Source organism: Hyalella azteca, unplaced genomic scaffold, assembly GCF_000764305.2.
Source record: "Hyalella azteca isolate HAZT.00-mixed unplaced genomic scaffold, Hazt_2.0.2 contig16588, whole genome shotgun sequence".
Classification (NCBI taxonomy): Eukaryota; Metazoa; Arthropoda; class Malacostraca; order Amphipoda; family Hyalellidae; genus Hyalella; species Hyalella azteca.
Genome location: NW_025946404.1, coordinates 13,886 through 33,927, shown reverse-complemented (window position 1 = coordinate 33,927; position 20,042 = coordinate 13,886). Strand labels below are relative to the sequence as shown.

General features: G+C 40.7%; 1 protein-coding gene across 2 annotated transcripts; it reads left to right on the top strand.

Annotated features, from left to right (window-relative positions):
• The first annotated feature begins 5,988 nt into the window (after window positions 1-5,988).
• Window positions 5,989-19,661, top strand: LOC108669083 (zinc finger protein 865). Of its 2 annotated transcripts, none has more exons than XM_018156366.2 (4): window positions 5,989-7,096; window positions 10,381-11,390; window positions 11,592-11,702; window positions 11,887-19,661. In XM_018156366.2, the coding sequence occupies exons 1-4, from the start codon at window positions 7,066-7,068 to the stop codon at window positions 13,849-13,851; spliced, it is 3,117 nt and encodes a 1,038-aa protein (XP_018011855.1). In that variant the 5' UTR covers window positions 5,989-7,065; the 3' UTR covers window positions 13,852-19,661. The 2 variants fall into 2 exon arrangements, with proteins under 2 accessions (XP_018011855.1, XP_047740905.1); XM_047884949.1 differs by having other exon boundaries at window positions 11,592-11,723.
• The last annotated feature ends 381 nt before the right edge of the window (window positions 19,662-20,042 follow it).

Genomic DNA, 20,042 nt, shown 5'->3' with positions numbered 1-20,042 from the left:
CTGGCATGTATGCAAATGCATGCTTGGGAACAGGGGTAGCTTATCTCAGATACCGCAGTGCCCGCTGATAACGACCTGACTTGACTTCGTTGTTCGGGCTTCGTGTCTACGCTGTTATTACTCATTCCAACTTATCGCTTGTCATGCAATATTAATGAGCTCTTAACCATCACCTGCTCCTTGATACATACCTGCCATTTTGAATAGCCGTTTCACTCCTTTTGATTATTCTTTGCTTTGTAATGATTGGCGGCTCTTTTGTGCGCGTTTTCTTTATGAAAACATCAGCTGCATTAAAAGAAAACGGGATCAATGTTTGTGAATTTGTGTCTCCATGTACCCGATCACACGGGGGTTCGATCAAAACCTGTGTTGTGTGCTAGTGATGAACTCGTTTGTTTTTGGTGTGACGTCACCAGCAGTCGTCTAAAGCTTCATTGAACCATGTCAGTTTATTTCTGGCAAGACAACGAGGATTTAAAGGATTTAACCGCATTATATTATTAACAATCAAGAATCCACTATGGTATGATTTCTGGTAAAGCGAAAGCTAAACGCTTATTCAACCTGAGATATTGTACAGATATTTTATTGTAATTTATTGTAGTTGTTAATTTCCCGTTCTTGTAATATTGTAGAATGACGCCTTTCTAGGCCAGTTCTAATCGCGTATGAACCTGTCGATTCACTTACGTCGATCAAGATTGACCATCGTCATATATTTTTAATGGCCAAGTAATATATTATTGTTATCAATTCTTTTGTTAGAGATGCCCTTTTGAATTCAAATTTTTTGTCATCGAATAGGATTTTATTAATGTGCAACCATTTGTTCCCGTTGCCCTGTTACGGAATATATCTAATTTTCCATAATTTTTGCGTTTGTCTCAATATTTGTATATTATATATTTACCATGTTTTATGAAGTTTTGCACTTTATTTCGAGCTTAATATCATTCGTGTACAATAAGTTCTGCTATAATCTATAAAGTTTACTGCTCCCCCGAAAGTTCTTAACGAGCCCAGTCAGTACGCTCAGGCTCGTTTTATAATGCATGGTCATATCTTGATTTAAGCCTTCAGATAATTGCGACGAGGTTGCCTACAACTGCTCGGTAGTTTCATCCAGGCAGGCTTTTCGTGCCTCGAAGGTCAATTGAACGCGATCATGCACTAGCGCTCACTGCCAGCCTTATCTGCTCATCAAAGAGTTCTAACTCTGAGTGAATTGCTCAAGGGCCTCCATAATTGGCTGGATACAAAGCGCATCGCACTGAGCCACCGCCAAGTCTAAAAATGAGCCAGTGTTCGTTAACAGTCGTCTAAGTGTTAACGGGTGGATGGATAGATTGATAGTTATGTTCACTCAGAGGGAAAGCTAGAGTAGGATGAAAAAGTTTGGTGAGATTACTTACTGCATGTCTTTGTTAACAATAGAAAGTTGTTACTCTAAGCCTGATCAAGCCACCGATGGCAACAGCTCTGACGAAAGATTGTCCAAATCAATCCGCCTGTCCAGCCTCGTAGGTGGTTGTCTCCTGGTCTTCCTGTTTACCACCCAAAGTGTCATCTCTGCAAGCGCCGCAGAGTGTGAAGATGCGAAGACTTCGAGAGCCGAACATTTCTTGCTTTGCTCGATCTCTAGTCTCTCTCACTCGCCGGCAGCCGTTCTTATTTATACAAGCTCTGAACCGTCGCTGCATTCTTCTCCACAGAAAAGTCGAGAGTGCCAGCAAAAACAAGCCTATGGTCGACAGAGTTTCATGTAAGTGAAATAGTCGGATTATCCGAAGCGTGACCGCCGACATGCAGGGAATCATAGCTCGTTCCCAAGATTTCTAGCTATTGTTTCTTGGCCTGTGACCGCGCGATGCCTTTTGCAGTTAAGCAATACTAGCAATCTTTTAATACTCTCATTCCTTCCTCGATGTTCTTGCTGAAACGCTGTGATAAATAATTAACAATTTCTTTAACGTTAACAGTCATTCGCTCTTGAGTAAGAAACTAGGTGTGTGAAATTTACTTTTTGACTTTAAAATTGGCTGCAGTTTGTAATGTATTTTTGTCTATCCTATGAAAGCAGAGACGTCGAACAGAGCTTTTTTTTAGATAATACAAAATCGGATGAAAAAGTTTCCTTGTATGCATGCATGCTTTTCATGAGATTTATACTTGAATAATTCATACATAAAATGATATTCATAGTACCGTCACATGCTGGTGAGTATGACAACTTATAGTAAGACATAAAATAGTGTCGTGGGTCGCTCGACCGTAGGTTAGTCATACACCGGTCCTCCCCCGCCCACTTTCTTGCTCTGAACCTAATTGGTGACTCACATCAAGCCCGGCTGCCAGAGCCTCACAACTTACCGTCACAATGCCGCTCAAGTTGGGCTTACTAACGGGTTTTGTTCTTTATTGTGAACGTTTTGTTTATTACTGGCCTTGTGATCTTGACGCTAGTCACGTGTATGTGTAGAGAGAATTATTTTTCCTCGTGTAGATGACGTGTAATGTTGACGACCCGGATGTTGTTTAAAGGATGTTCAATGAAGTCCGCTAATAACCCCGGCCTTCAAATTCGACTGTAATTTTATGAATATTTGATATTTTCTGGATTGATAACAATTTAATCTTTTTAAAATAATTTATGTTTTCATGTATAATCTTCTGTCTTCGTGTATGAACTATAACAGTATCTATGAATATCCGTCCATATTAATGTTTCTATCAAAAGGATAGCAGCCGTTATCAAGATTGCTTCTTGAACGTAGCACATGTAGGTACCGCACTTGGAACTGTTTTTAAAAAGTTGAAAGTATCACGAAACGCTAAATTATTTTTTGTGTACATGTACCTAACCACCATTCTCTCAATTCTTTCATTTAGATCCCTTTTCTAATGTTTTCAACGTCGTTCAATTAATGTGCTTTACATCCTGGTCGTTCTGCCTTTTTTCACACGGACCCTGAGTTGTTCTCTTCATTGTCTGAGTTTGTCCTTCCATTGTCAGTATATTCAAAATTCGTCTGTTCTAGTATTTGAATATATTTATCCCAGTGTTTCCGCCGTTCACTTTTTCCTCTGTTTTAGTTTGTCCGTCCTTAGTTCGTACGTCCGCCTGTTAGAGTTTCCATAGTTCGACCGCTTTTTGTTTGTTTAAGTTTATTCATCCATAGCTTGCCACCCTCTGCCTCTTTTTCTGGCCGAGTCTATCCATCCATAGGTCGTACGTCCATTATCCGTTTGTTAAAATTTGTCTATCCATATTCCATCCGCCGTCGTGCGTGCGAGTGACTAATGTTCTCAGTTGGCCCGTCGGTCGCGTCCTGCGAACGCGCCTCTCGAGGCATCAAAATTAACTGCCCTCGAAGGGTAATTTGCCATTGTGTAACGGTTCATAAATTGCTGTGTAACAAGGTATCTTGGGAAGAGTCCACCGATATAAGTGCTCCACTCGCGCTTTCTCCCGACCCTATTTATTTTCAATTGAGTGAGATTTTTTCAGTCGTGAAATATAATGTTACATTTTAATGGGAAATTTCTTGATTGATCTAGTCTCTAGTGAGTTTCTACAGAGTATTTTAATGTATTTGATGCGTTCAACGTTTCCTCTTTTTTAATCTAAAGTATTGATGTCTTAATAATAATTTTGGACCCCAAATCGATTAAGGATCCAGTTTTTGACAACGAATATTTTTCAAAGTTAACGCTATAATGAACCGAGATTATTGGTTTACCAGAGCAAATAAATTATTAAGATTAGCCTGTTGACTTGGCCTTCGAATAGGAATTTTTTCACTTATGCGATTTGCAAATCGACTTTTATATAAGATTTTTGGACTGTATGTCGTTAGCCAGATCTGCAGTATAATAAGGGTGACTTGTTGCCAGTGGCAAGACGTTCGAAATACCATGAATTTAATGGACCATGTACACGTACAGAATCATAAATTATGGTGACTATTTTATATTATGTATTAATAACCACAGAAAAATTAAAGAATGACGGTATTTCAATACTTTCTACAATTTGCAAACTAAGGTTTGGTTCATAGTCGAATCGCGATCAAAATACTAGTCATGTTTTAAAAATGATAATAAAACATTTTGTGAAAATAACGGTACTTTCGTTTTTTTATGATGCGTATATGGTGAACTTGAACGGTTGGAAAGTTGATCGCGAGCAGGTTCATACCGCAGTTCCAATCTATATCCAGACTCGCTACATAATAAGGACTATGTTGGTAACAAGTTGTGGATGATAGTGTATGTAGAGGGCGGGATGATGGAGCCGGACCTGGAGGGTAGGAGATGATGGCGCATCATCACACTGCATGTTAATAGTGTGCTTATTTATAGAATAAAATTTAATTTTATACATTGTAAAATCGCGAAAAAAATTCGATTGCTCTAGTTATGGTGTGGCTGGTGGGAGTGGGCTATAGCTACGTAAGTGGCGGGGAGTGTGTAGTTAGCGTACGTAGGAAGGTTGGCTCTAGCTTTGGCCGTGGCGGGAAACGGACGCTGTCGCTTCAGAACAAAGAAGGGGGTCGAGAGTTGTGACGACAGCAGCGTTGCTTATCCCCTATCCCCCTGTTCTCCGTCACCCCCTGGCTTTGCAACAGCTAACTACTACTAATGCTTCCCTCCGACATGCCGCTCACCCTCTACTCCTCTCGCCCCTCCCTGCACCCCTCTCTGTCTCGTACTCTAGCCTATAGTTCCCGAGTCAACATCAATCGCTCTGATTATTCATATCGGAATCCTATTCATCTCAAATACTGTTTTTATTGCTAAATATAGCTATAAACGGCAAAGAATATGAATTCCATAGTTGCGGTTAATCATTGTAGTTCCATTAAACTCTCAATTCTGAAGCTATTTATTACCTTTTCATAAATACGTCACAATGCAGACTTCAAGACCTGCGAAAGATGTTACCGGCGATCTCCATGGTTCACTTTTTGGTCACTGGATCTGATTACACTTATGTGTGTAAATTATGATGATACTTGTAGATGACGATGATAGACGCGATTATGATACTCATAGGTGACGAATGAATGGAATGGAAATGGCATAGATGACGACGACGTTGACAAGTTATGATGGTAGTTTTCGCTGATGACGATACGTATAGGTGATGGTGATATGCATACGAGACGACGATAGGCACCCGCTGCTGGTTTCGGGTTCTTTGTTTTTGGACAGCGCGGCTGGGAAAAGTTCTCATGCAGTTCTCGGCTGTGTACCGCGTTCGATTGTCCCGGCGTTCTCAAACCCTTGCATTGATTGCGTGCTTGACTACTGAGCGAGTTGTGCTTGAATGCTTGCCTGCATGTCTGTTTGTTTGCATGGTTTTCCTGCCAGCATCCTTGGTCAATGCTGGGCTGCATAATATTCTGTTACCTTGGTTAACTTCCTGACTGTTTTTTGTATGCTTGCTTGTGGTCTGCTTGCATTCCAATATGTACGCGGTTTGCCTGTGATGCGCTGTTTGCTTGCATGCTTGCTTGTGTGTCGGTCCATGCATGTGTGCATAGCTGAGGACGGGATTGATTCCAGTACGCTCAGTGGATGACCGCCTGATACTGAAGAGCAATGATTTGGTCGAAGTTGGTATGGCTGTATTGTGGTCAATTCAGTTATAAGACTTTATAATAAAAATATTTGTTGTACATGTTTTTTAATTACTTATTTCAGTGTTTAAAGTAACTAATCAATTTAATGCACTCTTTTTTTTCAGACACTTTCAATTCCAAACTGTCGCTGAGTTGGCGATCTAAAGTAACTAATGTGACTACTAATACACAGCACCATACACTCCTAGTTATTTACTAGGTCCGTGTCTCAACTGAACACGAGTGAACTATAGTTCGTAGAACACGAATGGGCTGATATTTCGTACAGCACACGAATATACTGTTGAGGCACGGATGAAAAATATACCTTATGAAATAAAATAGTGAAATTATTATTAATTATTGAAAACAAAATACATTAGGAGGATTACATTGAATTTTTTAACATGTGCATTATGCTTTGTTGGTAACAATAAACTGGCAGTCAGTCGCATCCTATGCTACAACAACTGGACAAAATTGTCGGTTCTGGAGGTGTCAGTGATATTGATGGCTTGATCTCGACCATTCCCGTCATTTATTGATCTGCGATCATAACTTGAAGTGATGGTCGAATAACCTGAAAAAATTGCAGCACGTGACAGAAATAATCATACCTTAGAAATAACAGCTTCAACAGTCTTCATGAATTAATAAATTCATGCTACGTTTGAAGAGTTGAAGGATGTTTATAGTAAAAGAGCCTGGTGAAAATTCCGTTCCTGTGGTGCTATATAATTTTCGTCGACAATTCTGGTGCTTCGCCTTGTACCTTATCTGTCTTGTGTGTCTTCCTAGATTTGAAAATCTCTAGAAATTTTCATCAATCATCGCTTTCTTTTTCTTCTTGCCATTCATTGGATGACATAAGTAGAGTTTCTCTCAGTTGAGCAGAAGGAAAATTCCTGTGTTCGAAAATAGCACAAATCACGGAATTCTACTCACGTTTTACCGCGCTGAGCGTTTGTCTTGCTGCTACTCGGGAGACTAACAGTTTTTGTGGGAATAATTGAACAGTTTTATATTATCCAAGCCCTACATTGAAGCCTTACAGAACAACAGAAAATTTACAGCAACGAACTCGTTTGGCGGGAAGACAGCGTGATGCGGGCGGTGGAGGTAACGCAAGGAGCCTCGCTTCCACTCACGCCTCCGCCCCAGTTGTGGGTGTAAAGGGTTGTAAATTCCCCTCACCGCCGCCTCCCCAGTTGCGGGTGTGAGGACTTCGTTCTTTAATTCCTCTCATCCTCCTCCTGCCCTTTATCAACTGCTCGCCTCCCACCACTCCCCCCCCCTTCTCCCCCGCGCCTCCACGACGTCGTCTCTCTTGAAGGCTCCTCCCTTCGCTAGAACCCGGTGACCCCCACTGTCTCCGACACCCCCTCCCTCACCCCTAACCCCCTGCACCCTCTCCTCTCCCCGGCATGGCCAGAGTGACATGTGTAGGCAAGAGGGAGAGGCCACCTACGGTGAGTTCATTTAAACAGATTATAGTAGCTTTTTACACTCCAAATGTTGTTGTGTTTGTTCTTATAGTTCTGATTTTACTTACATATTTGCAATGGAATTTTTTTATACATTCCTTTACATTTTGAAAATGGCCTTATGTGATTTTCACTGCTTTTTTATGGACAGACAAACAAATGTGTTTTTTTATTAAATAAAATTCTAAATAAAAGTCTAGAAAATTGTCAAGTCTTGGTAAGTTTTATATATCGCTCATAATGTTTCATTTTATTTTGAAGGCTTCTCACTTTCGAACGGCTAAACTTAGCTAATCTATTCCATGACCATCTTTTTGTAATAATCAAAACACGATGCAGAAAAGGCTTATTAAATGCTGAATGACTAAGATTTATCGTGAAGTATAAGCTGTTGTTTCATAACATAGTTGTATCCTGTACAAAGCATTGAATCTAAGAAAACTATTCTGTTTTTGATGAGATCTTGAATTCAATCCCTGAAATTTTGTGAACGTTTAAGAGGCGCTGGCGAAAAATACATTCCTCTTCTTCAACATAAAGGCCATTCAAAGAGTGCATAAAACAACGTTTCTACCTCTCGTGACCGTTCAAATGAAGTTCCTGAAAAGAGAAGCGTGCTCTTTAATAGAGAGGCACTCGTGAAGTGCCAATATGCGAGCACGTGGTGCCACTGCCCCACGCCCTTGGCCCTGAGGGACGCGAACTCGACTGCCAGAAGCACGATGAGTGCCGGCTTTGCTCATCCCGATACATTGTCCGCTATTTTTATTGTCCCTTATCGTATTAGTTTGAATCCGTAGAATATCCTTGAATTATTTCATTATCGCAGGTTGATGTGGGATAATTACGAGCAACAACATTTGCTATTGTTACATTTGACTTCTGTAATGACTTTCGCTAACTTTGGTCGAATTCAAAAAAGTATTCATTTAAATCGTGCAAACGTTATCATTACGGTTAAATCTAGTCCTTGTATCTTTTCCTTCTGAGGATTTCTCTTACAAAATCACAAGCAAATATAATGTATTCAAATGAAAATATACCAGATGTGATTTAATAATTCATGTATCTGTTTTTTCATTATACTTATCACACAAACGCGGCAACTGAAGCCTTCAATCTCGAGGCTCGGAAATGCCAAGTAAAAACGCATGCTAGCATTCGACGTCACGCCGCATCTTAAGCCTGTCCAGTTACGAGAACTTCTGATACGAATTTCGTTGGAATGTCCATTTACCATTTCCATTAGAGATATTGTTTTCGCGATTGTTGAAGTTTTACATTTTAATTCCCTGAGCCTCATTGAGCTCTTTAGATTTCATGTCACTTTTTCACATTGCTAGTATTTCTAAACCGATTCTTAGATGTTAAATTCATCGCAGCTTTTTCTTTTAGATTTCTTGCAATTATTGCCAATTGAACAAAAATTTTTCAATGCATGGGCCTATTCGGCAAATGAATATCGAAACGAAGCCTTCAATGGCCACAGACACTGTGATCATTGGGCCAACCATTCCACGGCGAAGGAAAGGATTGATAAAAATGACAACTGTAATCGATAATAATTAATAGACTTCGAGTCGAAAAGTATTAACCAGTATTTTTTAATCTCCAAATCACTTTTAAAACTTTTATCAAGTCTCACTTTCGCAGTCTTTCGTAGACTAATAATTTCGGAGCCTTTTTGAAAAGTGTAAATAACAATAAATTTAGCATTCGCGATAGTGAAGAATTTAACCAAAGAATATTGAACAAAAGCACAACAAAATAAACGAAGATCAATCATGTATATCATAATTCGCAATTGTCAAATGTGAAACCTGAAATGTGTGAAATGTGTCAAATTGAAACCTAAACGAGAAACAACGAGGATCCTATTGTTATCCCGCACAACAAATGCAACCGTTGTAATGAGACAACACGATAAGTGTTTTCCATAGATCAAATTGAGTGTTCCTTTATAATATTAACAAAAAGTATCTCTTTTTAGCGGATTTTCTCATTTATGGGAAAAATGCCCTATTGTGCTCGTCATGTCCGTCGGTCCGTCTGTCTGTCCGTCCGTCTGTCTGTCCGTCCGCCTGTCTGTCTGTCCGCGACTTCACGTTTTCGTCGACGAGTAAATGCGCTCTCTGTCACTCACTGCAGTGCGTACTGAGTTATATTTTTTTTATAATGCATTCAACTCCCTATTTTCCTTGTGGGATCACTGGGATGATTGCATTTGATTATTAAACAAGCCAAAACAAAATAAATAACCTGCTTAACAATTTTCGTGGACAGCACATGAAGGCTTGGTTTACACTCGTCCAGCCTAATGTTGCATGCCTTCATAACTCTTTATCATACCCGAGGGTACATTTAATCGTGTATGTTCCCAGTAAAGTCATGATGCAAATGTATGTCCAGACTCAGGGCCAATGGACTAGCCTAATTTTAGACAAGTCCTTTATCTCCGAAGCAGGCGCGTGAGCTGCATAAGTTGCCTTGTAAAATAGAACAAATTTACTCAGTTACATGATCGTTCAATAATATGAGTCGATGACCTCGTCGTTGTGTCTCAATTTGAATAATATATTCTCGGAATTAGAGGCTTGGAGTAGGATTATGAGTCAGATCCGTTTCATTTGTGCTGCCTAATAGACGCCTGTCGTCGATAGGGAACTAACAATTCGCATACGTGAGCGTCTCCCATAGAAATACGAGAGGAAGGTTGGTTTTGATGAAATATCATACCGGTACGTTTTTGTATGGGTGTTTTGTCTAATGGAGTGACAGATATTCATGCGTTTGGGCTTCAATATCAAAGTGTTTACGGAAACGTGTCAAGTATATACGTAATGTGAGCGCCATAGTGTTAATTTTTAAGGCAAAACATCAACAAAAATTAGTGCTTTGCATCCTTCTTTGTCGCTAATCATGTGTTCGTTTAGCAAGCACTTCTCGGCAGTGCAAATTGTTTATACGCTTTTAATCACGATTTACTTGTTGACATATGAGCGCGAGGTTTGGTGCTATGTATCCAACTTGATTTAACTATCTTTTCAGTTCATATATATCCTGTCCTGCTTCTGATATTAGAGTCCTAAATCATATTGGCGATGCAATTCCCGCCGTTATATCAACAGTTTGGAATGGTATAACTCTCAGCCTGTTTTACCGATAACAACCTCAGAGTTCATGTTTAAATCCAAGTGTTCTTTTTTGCTATAATGTGCTGCTCAATGCTGCTGGAAACACTCATTAATTTGGTGTTGTTGTTGTTGCAGCTGTGCTGATGATGGGATCAGATCAGTACTGCCTCAAGTGGAACTATCACTGGGCGAACTTGGTTGGCGTCTTCAATTCCCTGCTGGAGACCGAGACGTTCGTGGACGTGACGATATCGTGCGAGGGGCGCCGTGTGAAGGCACATCGCCTGGTGCTGTCGGCATGCTCGCCTTATTTCACGCAGCTCCTCGTCGACAACCCCGACAGGCATCCCGTCATCATCCTCAAAGGGATCAAGTATGATCACCTTAAGGCCATCATCCACTTCATTTACAATGGCGAGGTGGCCGTGGATCAGAAAGAATTGCCTGTTCTCATCTCCATTGCTCGTGAGTTGCAAATACGTGGTCTGGCGGATAAAAGGCTGCAGGAAACGCAGCTGCAGTTAGCCGCGGCCCGGTCATTCTCGAAAATTCAAGAAAATGAATCAAGCATCTCAAATTCTGTTGAAAATATTATTCCCATTCCTTCTACTGAAGTTGAATCTACTGCTCTTGCCACCAAAAGTAATGGGAACTCCTCGCAAGACCCCGGTGAGTCTCCTGCAAGCTTCAGCTGCACCCCGACTATCAGTAACAGTCGCAGCGTCAGCGTGCCGGAGAATGAACATAAAAGTGATGATGAGGAAGAGGCCTCAAGAACTGCCAGTTCTGACATGGCATCCGCCAAAACTGAACCATTGTCCATGACTGCCATGGACCAGCCAACTGATCTCACTAGTAATGGTAAGCAACGCTGCAATGCCTCTTCCTCAGCTCCACCCAACATGCCTCCCCCATCCCCTTGTGCAGCATTCGTGGGTGCCTCGGCGGCTTCTCTATCCCCCAGATCCTCCCTCCAAGTAGACTCGTGTTCTCCCACTCCCAAGAGGCGAAGATTGTCTGATGGGGAAGGTCATCAAAACGGCACTAACAGTCCGTCGAAGAGCCAAATGAGGGAAGATGAGCTCTCAGGAAACGACGAACCTGACGTACGGTCCAGGACTCCAGACACTCATGACCGCAGTGAGGTGAGAAACGTTCACTTCCAGTGTTTTACATCCGATGCCTGAGTATTCATTACCTGCAATTATGACACTATCTGTTATTTTATATTATCGGGTCGACTGACTTATCGTGCTGCTGAATACCGATTTTAATTTTTCCCAATCGTTCACTTATTCGAGGTGCCATTCCAGCAAAAAAATTTAATCCTGACTTTTGTGTACCAGGAACCACTGGAGCTGACAGTCACCGTCAATCGCGATAGTCATGAGCAGCGTCGTCAGTCTCCCGTCAACGCTTCTGTCAGGACAAGAGAAGTTAACAGATCGCCCTCTGCAGTGAGTCACATCAATATAAATGTAAGCGTTTTTAATTGTAGTTATGTTCACTAATATGTAAATTAGAAAGAAAACTATGAATTGATGTTTTGAATTGAATCTTTTTTATGGTTTAAGAGAATCATAAAAACAAGAACACTAGAATCCAAATGAAGAGAATTACAATTTACAAATTTTTCACCAGAAAATGCGTTTGTCCGACGGGCTCCTGAAGGAGGACGGCGGTGACTGCGTGTCTTGCGCTCCTTCCTCCTGCTCTCCTCCTGTGCGACCTCCCTCAGGCCTCTCCGTCACCCCGTTACCTCACGCTTCGCCTCTGCACCCCAGCACTCCCGCACCCATGAGTCGGCATCAGCTCACCTTCATCCAGAGGGCGCTAGCCATGGGTTACCCACCGCTGCCCTATTTCGGGGCAGGTCTTGATGCCCCAGCCTCACTGCCACCCGGCGTGCCGGGCCTCTCCAACCAAACCAAAGACCTACTGCAGTTTCTGGACCTTGTCAAGTCCCTTGGCAACTCTGACTCTGCGTTACCTGCGGGTATTGCTCCCTCATTTACAATGCCTGGCATGGTTGGAGCTGCCCCTGTGGGCGTCGTCTCCCCCGCGAAGGACGGAGAAGCTGAATACACGTGTCATATCTGCGCGCGCATCATGCCTTCCCAACAGTTCCTAGAGGAACACATAAAAATCCACGAAGAAGAAAAGCCGTACAAATGCGACCACTGTGGCCAAAGGTATAAGTACCAATCCGCCTTCCAGCGGCACCAGGAGCAGAACCACACTGCCAAGCTACCGGGCGAGAAGCCTTATCGCTGTACCGTTTGCGGCCAATGTTTCAAGTATCACAAGAGTTTCTTGAAACACAGATCCAACCACGATGTCCTCGATCATATAATGAAGAACGAGTCGTCCGACGAGTCCAAGTCGTCCCTGCCGCCCGCATACATACAGTGTCTCCTGAATTCCCGTCTCGGTGGGCCACCATTGTCCTCGAACGTTCAGGCTCGAGGTGGCCTTGCGTTGGACAGTCGAGTTCCCCTGTCTTTCAAAGAGGAATTGGTGGATGTGGATGACTCTATTGGGGACCAGCCTCCTTCCACTCCGAGTGCCTCCATTCCCGAGAACGGGGAAGTTAAAGATGAAGACGAAGAAATGGAGGACGAGAGTTGTACATGGAAATTTATACACTGTCTCAAGTGCAAAGCTACTTTCCGCGATGTGGCAAACTTTGACGCACATTGCCGCTTGTTATCATCGGAGTGTTCACATGAAAACATGAGAGAGGTGTCGGTTCCTGGCGGAGAAAACTCCAACCTATCCAATCCTCACAGCGGGTCATCCTCACCACCTGCCTCCCCTCACCGGTCTCCTGGCTGGCCTCCATCTCTGAACTCACGATCCCCTCTTGCTGGGGCTGCAGCTTCGTCGCCGCAGCTACACGCTTCCATGCTGAGTCCCTCCTGTGCAACGACGGCCTCTTCATCTTCGTCTCTGTACTCTCCGTTCACGTCCATCAACTTCACGTCACTTTCAAATGCAAATAAAGTGACGATGTCACCGACCGTAATGGCTATGTCCAGCGCCGCGTCCTCACTGCCCATTATTGTCAGCGCCTCAGCCAGCGTCTGTCCTGCGAGCGTGTGTGCGACCACCCTTGGTGGCAGCGTGAGTGGCGTCCTTTCTGGAGCAGGTGCGTCCGCGAGCAGCAACAGCAGTGGCGCTAAGCTCCTAGAAGACTCTATTCCTCCGTCGTCAGGAGGCGGACTGTCGTTCGAAGAGGAGCGGCCGTTCAAATGTCCATACTGCACCAAAGGCTTTAAAGGCCGCGAGAATCTCAAGCTTCATATCCGCACCCACACGGGGGAGAAACCGTATAACTGCGGCGTATGTGGCAAAGCTTTCGGTGGGCGCTCGGACATGAATAGGCATCTACGGATCCATACCGGGGAAAAGCCTTATCCCTGCAAGGTGTGTGGCAAGAAGTTTGCAAGAGCCGACTATTTATCAAAGCACATCACGACTCATCTGGGCATACCATTCGCTAAACCTGTGCACAGTCTGCAACAAAGTTTACAGAATTTAGAAACCGTTCGAAATTATCAAAGTATGCAAAACTTAAGTGAAGCTAATAACGTTCAAACAAATTGAACTCTGCAAAAACATTATGTATTATAATCCAACAACCATTTCATGTGTGTTTGCTGAGTGTTATCATTATCATTATAGTGTATACGGCAGTTCCAGAGGCACTTCACGTCATGTATCTCCAGTTTTCCCCGAGACACTTCCCAGCTACAATTAATTATGTGTCCTGATACCCAACGTGCGTCAGTTGTTGTCTCGCTGTGTTTTTTGGACGCTTCTGTGTTCGAGTTTCATGACTCATCGTCCGCGTTGAACTGGAAGGTCTCACGTCAGATGCTGGGTGTCTAGTTTCTGTAGTAGGTTTAACGAACCTCTGTGTTGTTGTGGACTAAGACTGTGTTATTGCATGGCGATTATTATTGAGCGATCTGATCACTCCCTTTCTTCGTAAGCTCTTCCTATTTTTTCTTTTCTACTTCTTATTCTCCAGCATCTGCTTTCGACTGCCTATACGTACTTCTTATAAATGATTGTCCAAGTAGTTTCACTTTTCTGAGCTTCGTTCTATCCTCATTAGCAAATCGAAAATAACAGGAACTAATGGCAACTATGAAATGTCTGACGATGAATGTTCTCTCGATCACAGCATAATAAAATGTCTAATAGATCACAGAGAAAACATTCGCTTCGCAGCTTTTTAAACGCCAACACTTTAATATTGTCTTTTAAAGTCTACAGAGTTTTGTTAATAGCTAGCATCAAGAACTAAAACTCCTTATAAAATTTCAACTCGTTACTAGTAATGGACTGCATTTGCTATCCATTTCCCGGAGGTGTATATTAGGTCATGATGCTTTCATTTTTAAAAATTCTCTTAGGACTGCAACCGCCAGCTTGCACCTTTGCTATTCTTGTGACTCTGTATACCAAAGGCCTTACTTCCTATCGACTTGATGATCTTTGCACTGACGAGCTGCGCATTACCAACGTCAGGTTCAGACGATTATGTTAAGCTTAGGTATGAAACTCTTCAGCTCTTAAGAGAGTTTTTAAATTTTATTAATATTATACTTCAGTCCGCGTGACTTTAAAGTTCTAGAGGTTCTTAAGAAACGCATCCTGTACATCACACTTATTCGTATGTTTTAAGTATTCACTTGGGACGTTCGTAAATATTTTAAAATATATCATGCTCTCCAATCCTGTGTACGTCATAGCTGTCCACCACAAACGAGAACCGCTTGTCTTCTGCTGCAAGCCTTGAACTGAAATGCCACCAAGCTCGTTCACTGTCAATTTTTTATATTAAATAAATTACCTAGGTTTTTTAATGCCCACAGAAGATATGGACTTAGTGATAGCTTTACTGTTTTATGTCACTGTAAATCAGAAATTGCAAACTAAATTGCTTCTATCAACACAACAATGCTCAGCATTAAAAAGGCCTCTTGCTACTTACTTCTTAGCTCTTATCAGAAATTAAAATTCGCGTTCGAGCTTGGTTGGATCAATGTCTTGGTTTTGTAAAGGCATAGCTTATCCGTGGCTATTATTAACTCTGGAGACAGCATTATTTCCGTGGCATCATCACCAGCAAATGAAATGTTTCATCAGCATTAATTTGTCTCCCCACCGCTGCAGCTTAGTGTTCTTCAGATCCCTGACGAATTTTAACGTGTATACACCACTAGACTTTCCTGGCGGCGTGTTCCACTTCCTACAGAATGTTATTTAATTACTCACATAGATTTCTAGGTGACGTTCAGCTCAACAGACTCGTCCCCACCAACTGATGACAGCAAACCCAACTTTTCTATGACTTATCAGTTGTTGACCTTACTTATGATCTAAGGGTCCTGAGGAACTACGCTATTTCGTAATGTTTTTATCGTCCTTATGATTATAGTGATTGTTGCAAAGAAGTATGGTTATGACATGAATAGTATGATTAAATGTTAATACTTGTGCGAAACTTCATGAGCTCACGAAATCGTTGTTTCAAGGCTCATATTGTTGTCGAAAATTATGAATCTGGTGAATAATTTTCTAAATTTTGAACGATTCATTCCCTGTCATGAACAGCGTTTGTCGAGGCTAACTCCTGAAATCGATCGATCTTCATCCCATGCAATGAATTGACCTGATGAGAAATTTTTGGGCAGCACGATTCATGTTTATTATCTCATTTATTTCGCTCTCACTACATTCGTGCTATTAGTTACGTAGAAAATTAGATTTTGGACCGAAATTTATGAAAATTTTTCATAGTTTATAGTTCTGTGAAAAAGGAAGTATTTTGTAAAAATGTTGAATGTTTTGCAAAAAGCTGATGATTAACCTCCGCTCTGTGTCCATGTTGATCAAAATTGGTTACGAAATACAAATGTGCTAATAGTTTTAGTAAGTTGACACTGGTGCGATGTTATGGAACATGTCAATTATGTGCCAGGAAAAATCCTTCAACTGAATATTGTATGTGTTTTGCAAAACAACGCGCATTGTTGATATTGTTCCCTCATGCGCATCACCTTCATAATATTTATGGATCTTACTCGTGCGTGCTCAAGTATTAGTTCGTTTCAAATTTGTATTACCCTGCATTGTTATTTTCGGTTTCCTCGCTTGAATGATCCACCAGATAATTGTTCCAGGCGGTGATAGGATAAGGAAATGAACGCTAGTGACGGCTGACATGGTCGCCTGTCTTGTGACGTTTGTTAAACCGGAAATACAAATAATTTTATAATCTATGTGATGCATGGCTATCTTGCACGCGTTTGGAAGTATAAATATCGTGTGGTTCATTTCTCAGTCATGAAGAATCGCGTTGCAAATCTCTTTACATTCAAGACTCAGTTTATTGAGAGAAAAACACATATCTTAATATATGAATTATTTTCAGATTAATTACGGAGCAGATAAGTTTTGATTGACCTTTCAATTGTTCGAGAATGTGTTACGGCAAAGTATAGGTATCAATGTGTACGCTCTCCTACGTAAACCTCCATGCTGCCGGAAGGATCCCAACAATATCCTAAGGTTTCAATGAACGCGTATCTTCTTTTTTTTTCATTTTTATCGCACGTTGGTTGTAGGCGTTTGTGTTTATTAGTCCTGTAGCACATGAATGTTTTGAATATTTTATTCTACTTAAGAAGTCTTGAGAACTGCTCGGTGAGTCAGAGCGTCTGTTAAGGAGCTCTTTTCTTAGCATATCTCGCCCGCCTCTCCATTAGCAATGTATTATCGTTTAGGTCTCTGAGTACAAAGGTTCATCAGCTCCATATACGCCATAAGATCCTATATATATTTTTGTTCTCCTGTATGAATGTTACGAGTCACAGATGGGAGGGTATGTCAAGGATCGATGATAATCCTCAATTTGTTTGCCTGTGTTCGATTTATCAATTATCCGTTTCTTCTTGTGAATATTCATTACTGAATGACATATGACTTTTCGAAAATATGTACATTTAATTCTAACATTTTGCTATTAAGTATTCACTCTCCACTGTATAGATTGATCCCCTGAAATTAATTAAAAAACAGTTTAAATCTTATTCGCAGCATAGTTTCAGTGAACGTTGTAGACAGCTTCTCCCTTCAACACATGGCAGAAGGGAGAAGCTGTCCCGAGTCATTCATTTGCCAAGATTTTATTCCTTTGACGAGAGAGCTCATTGGTTTACCTTCTTATAAACCTTGTAAATTTTGAGTGAGAACTCAGCAACAAAGTGTTTGTCCCAATGCTGTTTCTAATTTTTTTGTCTCGCATCAACATGGACGTAGATGTGTGTATGTGTATGGTGTGTATGATACCGTGAATTTACTTGAGTATTCAAGAAATGGTGCTATTCTTCGTTGTTTAATCTAACGACATTAAATTTCAACGATGCTAAAAGGAGATAGCAGAATAATTGCCAAATCTTGCTGTGAACTTTTGAAACAAAACTTTAGTGAACTTTTCTACTTAATATCAGTTTTTATTTTAGGTATTTGCTATTGTGAATTATGCGCGCGACTTTAATAGTTCTGTTTCGATTTAAGGTTCACTCAAAGCCTAGTTAGCGTAGTTTGTGGCCCACGTATTTATTGTTTCAATTTCTGCATCTGCTCAAATGATGCTTGAAACGTTGACGCAATATTTTCTTTAGCACCAAATTTTATCATTAATATGTCGCTCGTGAATGGCTCACTCGTGATGAATAACTTCCTCTACTCTTCTGAGTGTCAGCAAACACAATTTTTGTGAAGAACTCGACAAATTAATTCGTGGAACATTCGTAACAACCTTAAAGAAATTTTTCTGTTCATCTGTTACGAATTTGTTTTTTTTTTGTGTTCCAGACTCATTTTTGTGTTCCAGACTCATTAAATCAGTGGAAGTAGTATCAGTCATCCTTGTAATTTAGCATATCCAATTTTGAAGCTCTGGCATGCGGATTTATTTTTAAAATTATAATTATTTATTTATAAATTATAATTAATTGTTCATGAGATGTTATTTGGCGCTGTAAAAATGAGGAATAGAAAGAGCGCGCAGGCCATCACGAGCGACGTTGATGGCACACAAGCAACTTAAGGCCGTTTATCTCATAGAAAACTTGAATCTGTAGTGTTGGCTGAAAAATTTTTATACGTTAGTTAATTATGTCACAGTTGATGGGAGTGATTTTAAGAATAAGCCGTGTTGTATTCCAAAGTTATTAGGAGGTCGACATGTTTTACTTTTGATACTTTTGAGCGATAGGAACAATTTTTCATAAATTCTTTACTATATTGTTAGCCATGCGTATGGTATCGTTGTTGCTCCTATATTATTTGGGGCTGGGAAATATTATTTTGAAACTCTGTAGTAAATTCGTTGTTGGACTTATAATGCTTGTATTAATTCACCAATTTAAAGTTATTTGAAATATATTTCTAAACATGGCTCTGCGAAGCTAGTTGAATGTATCCGAGTTGTACAGACAGCAAGGATGTACAACACGGAAACATTTTATTTACAAATATTTTAAATTGGTTTCACTCCAACGTTGAACATGGGAGGTTTCTTGAAGATTGGTAATTATTACTGTGAGCCATCATCATGATGGATAAATTTATCCGCTAAATCATGGTAATCAGCACTGGGATGTGTGGGTAATATTGTTATTCATCACAGCGTCTAGCGTGTGAATAGAAATATTGCTACAATACTTGCAGTGATGGCAAACACGAGGTGAAATATCCGTGCATTTGATCTTGTTCTTGTAATTTCGCATTTCTCTGGCACAAATTTTCCCCGATTTAATGTTCTCCTATTGCTTCTCAGTTATTAATTATGGCGAATTCATAAAATAATTATGGAAAAGAAAGAGTACCTTTCACTCAGAATATTGGAAAACATGTATCTTGTACTCACATTGCTTTTGCTGAGCTGAAGAGAGCAATTTCCTTGAGACTGTCAATCGTTTGAATGAATGTGCGATTTCTTAACGTGAAGAGAACACAGCATTCGGTAAGTCCGACGGGCGCGAACGCAGCAAAGCAATTCCAAAACTTGCATTGGTTCTCTTTACTCGTAGCCTGACTTTGTATTATGTTAAATTTATTGTGAGTAAACTTTGTTCCCCGAGAGATTAGGATACCGTTTCTTGGGTAACATAGAATTATTGAGGCAGTAAATTGTGTTGCTGAATTTCGGTTGCGGGGAGTTCTTCCTTCAAGGTGGCGGAAAACAGGTCCTGTGCTACCGCCCTTTTAAGTTAATAAGATTGACCAAAGTTTAAATTATGTTGTTGATCTTTCTATCTTTTTTTTTCTATTTATACTTTGTGAATGGAAGTGACCCCTTTTTTAGCAGATTTGACTTGATAAAAAATGAGCTAATTGTTTTGTTTTTCTTTACCACTTTAGATACTTCATTGAAATTTCTTGATTTTTTGATTCTACGCTAAAATAGGGGAATAAAGAGTGGACGAGGAAAGAAGAAGCAGGTGTTATTAATAATATTGAAGAAACTTAACTTATAACATCAACTATAATTTTGTGCAAGCAATCACTTCACCTGCAGACTAAAGTTTTAGGAAGCAACCGAATCACGAGAATAATGCACTCAACTTGAAAACAACTTAAATTGAAGAAATCATGGGCATGTATAAAAATTAAGTCACTAGACTCTAGAAGCGCTAGGGCATTGGATCTCCATAGGCTGTTAGAAGACGGCACGAGTCATATTAAAAAACTTAATCATAAAAATGGTGGTTTTTCAA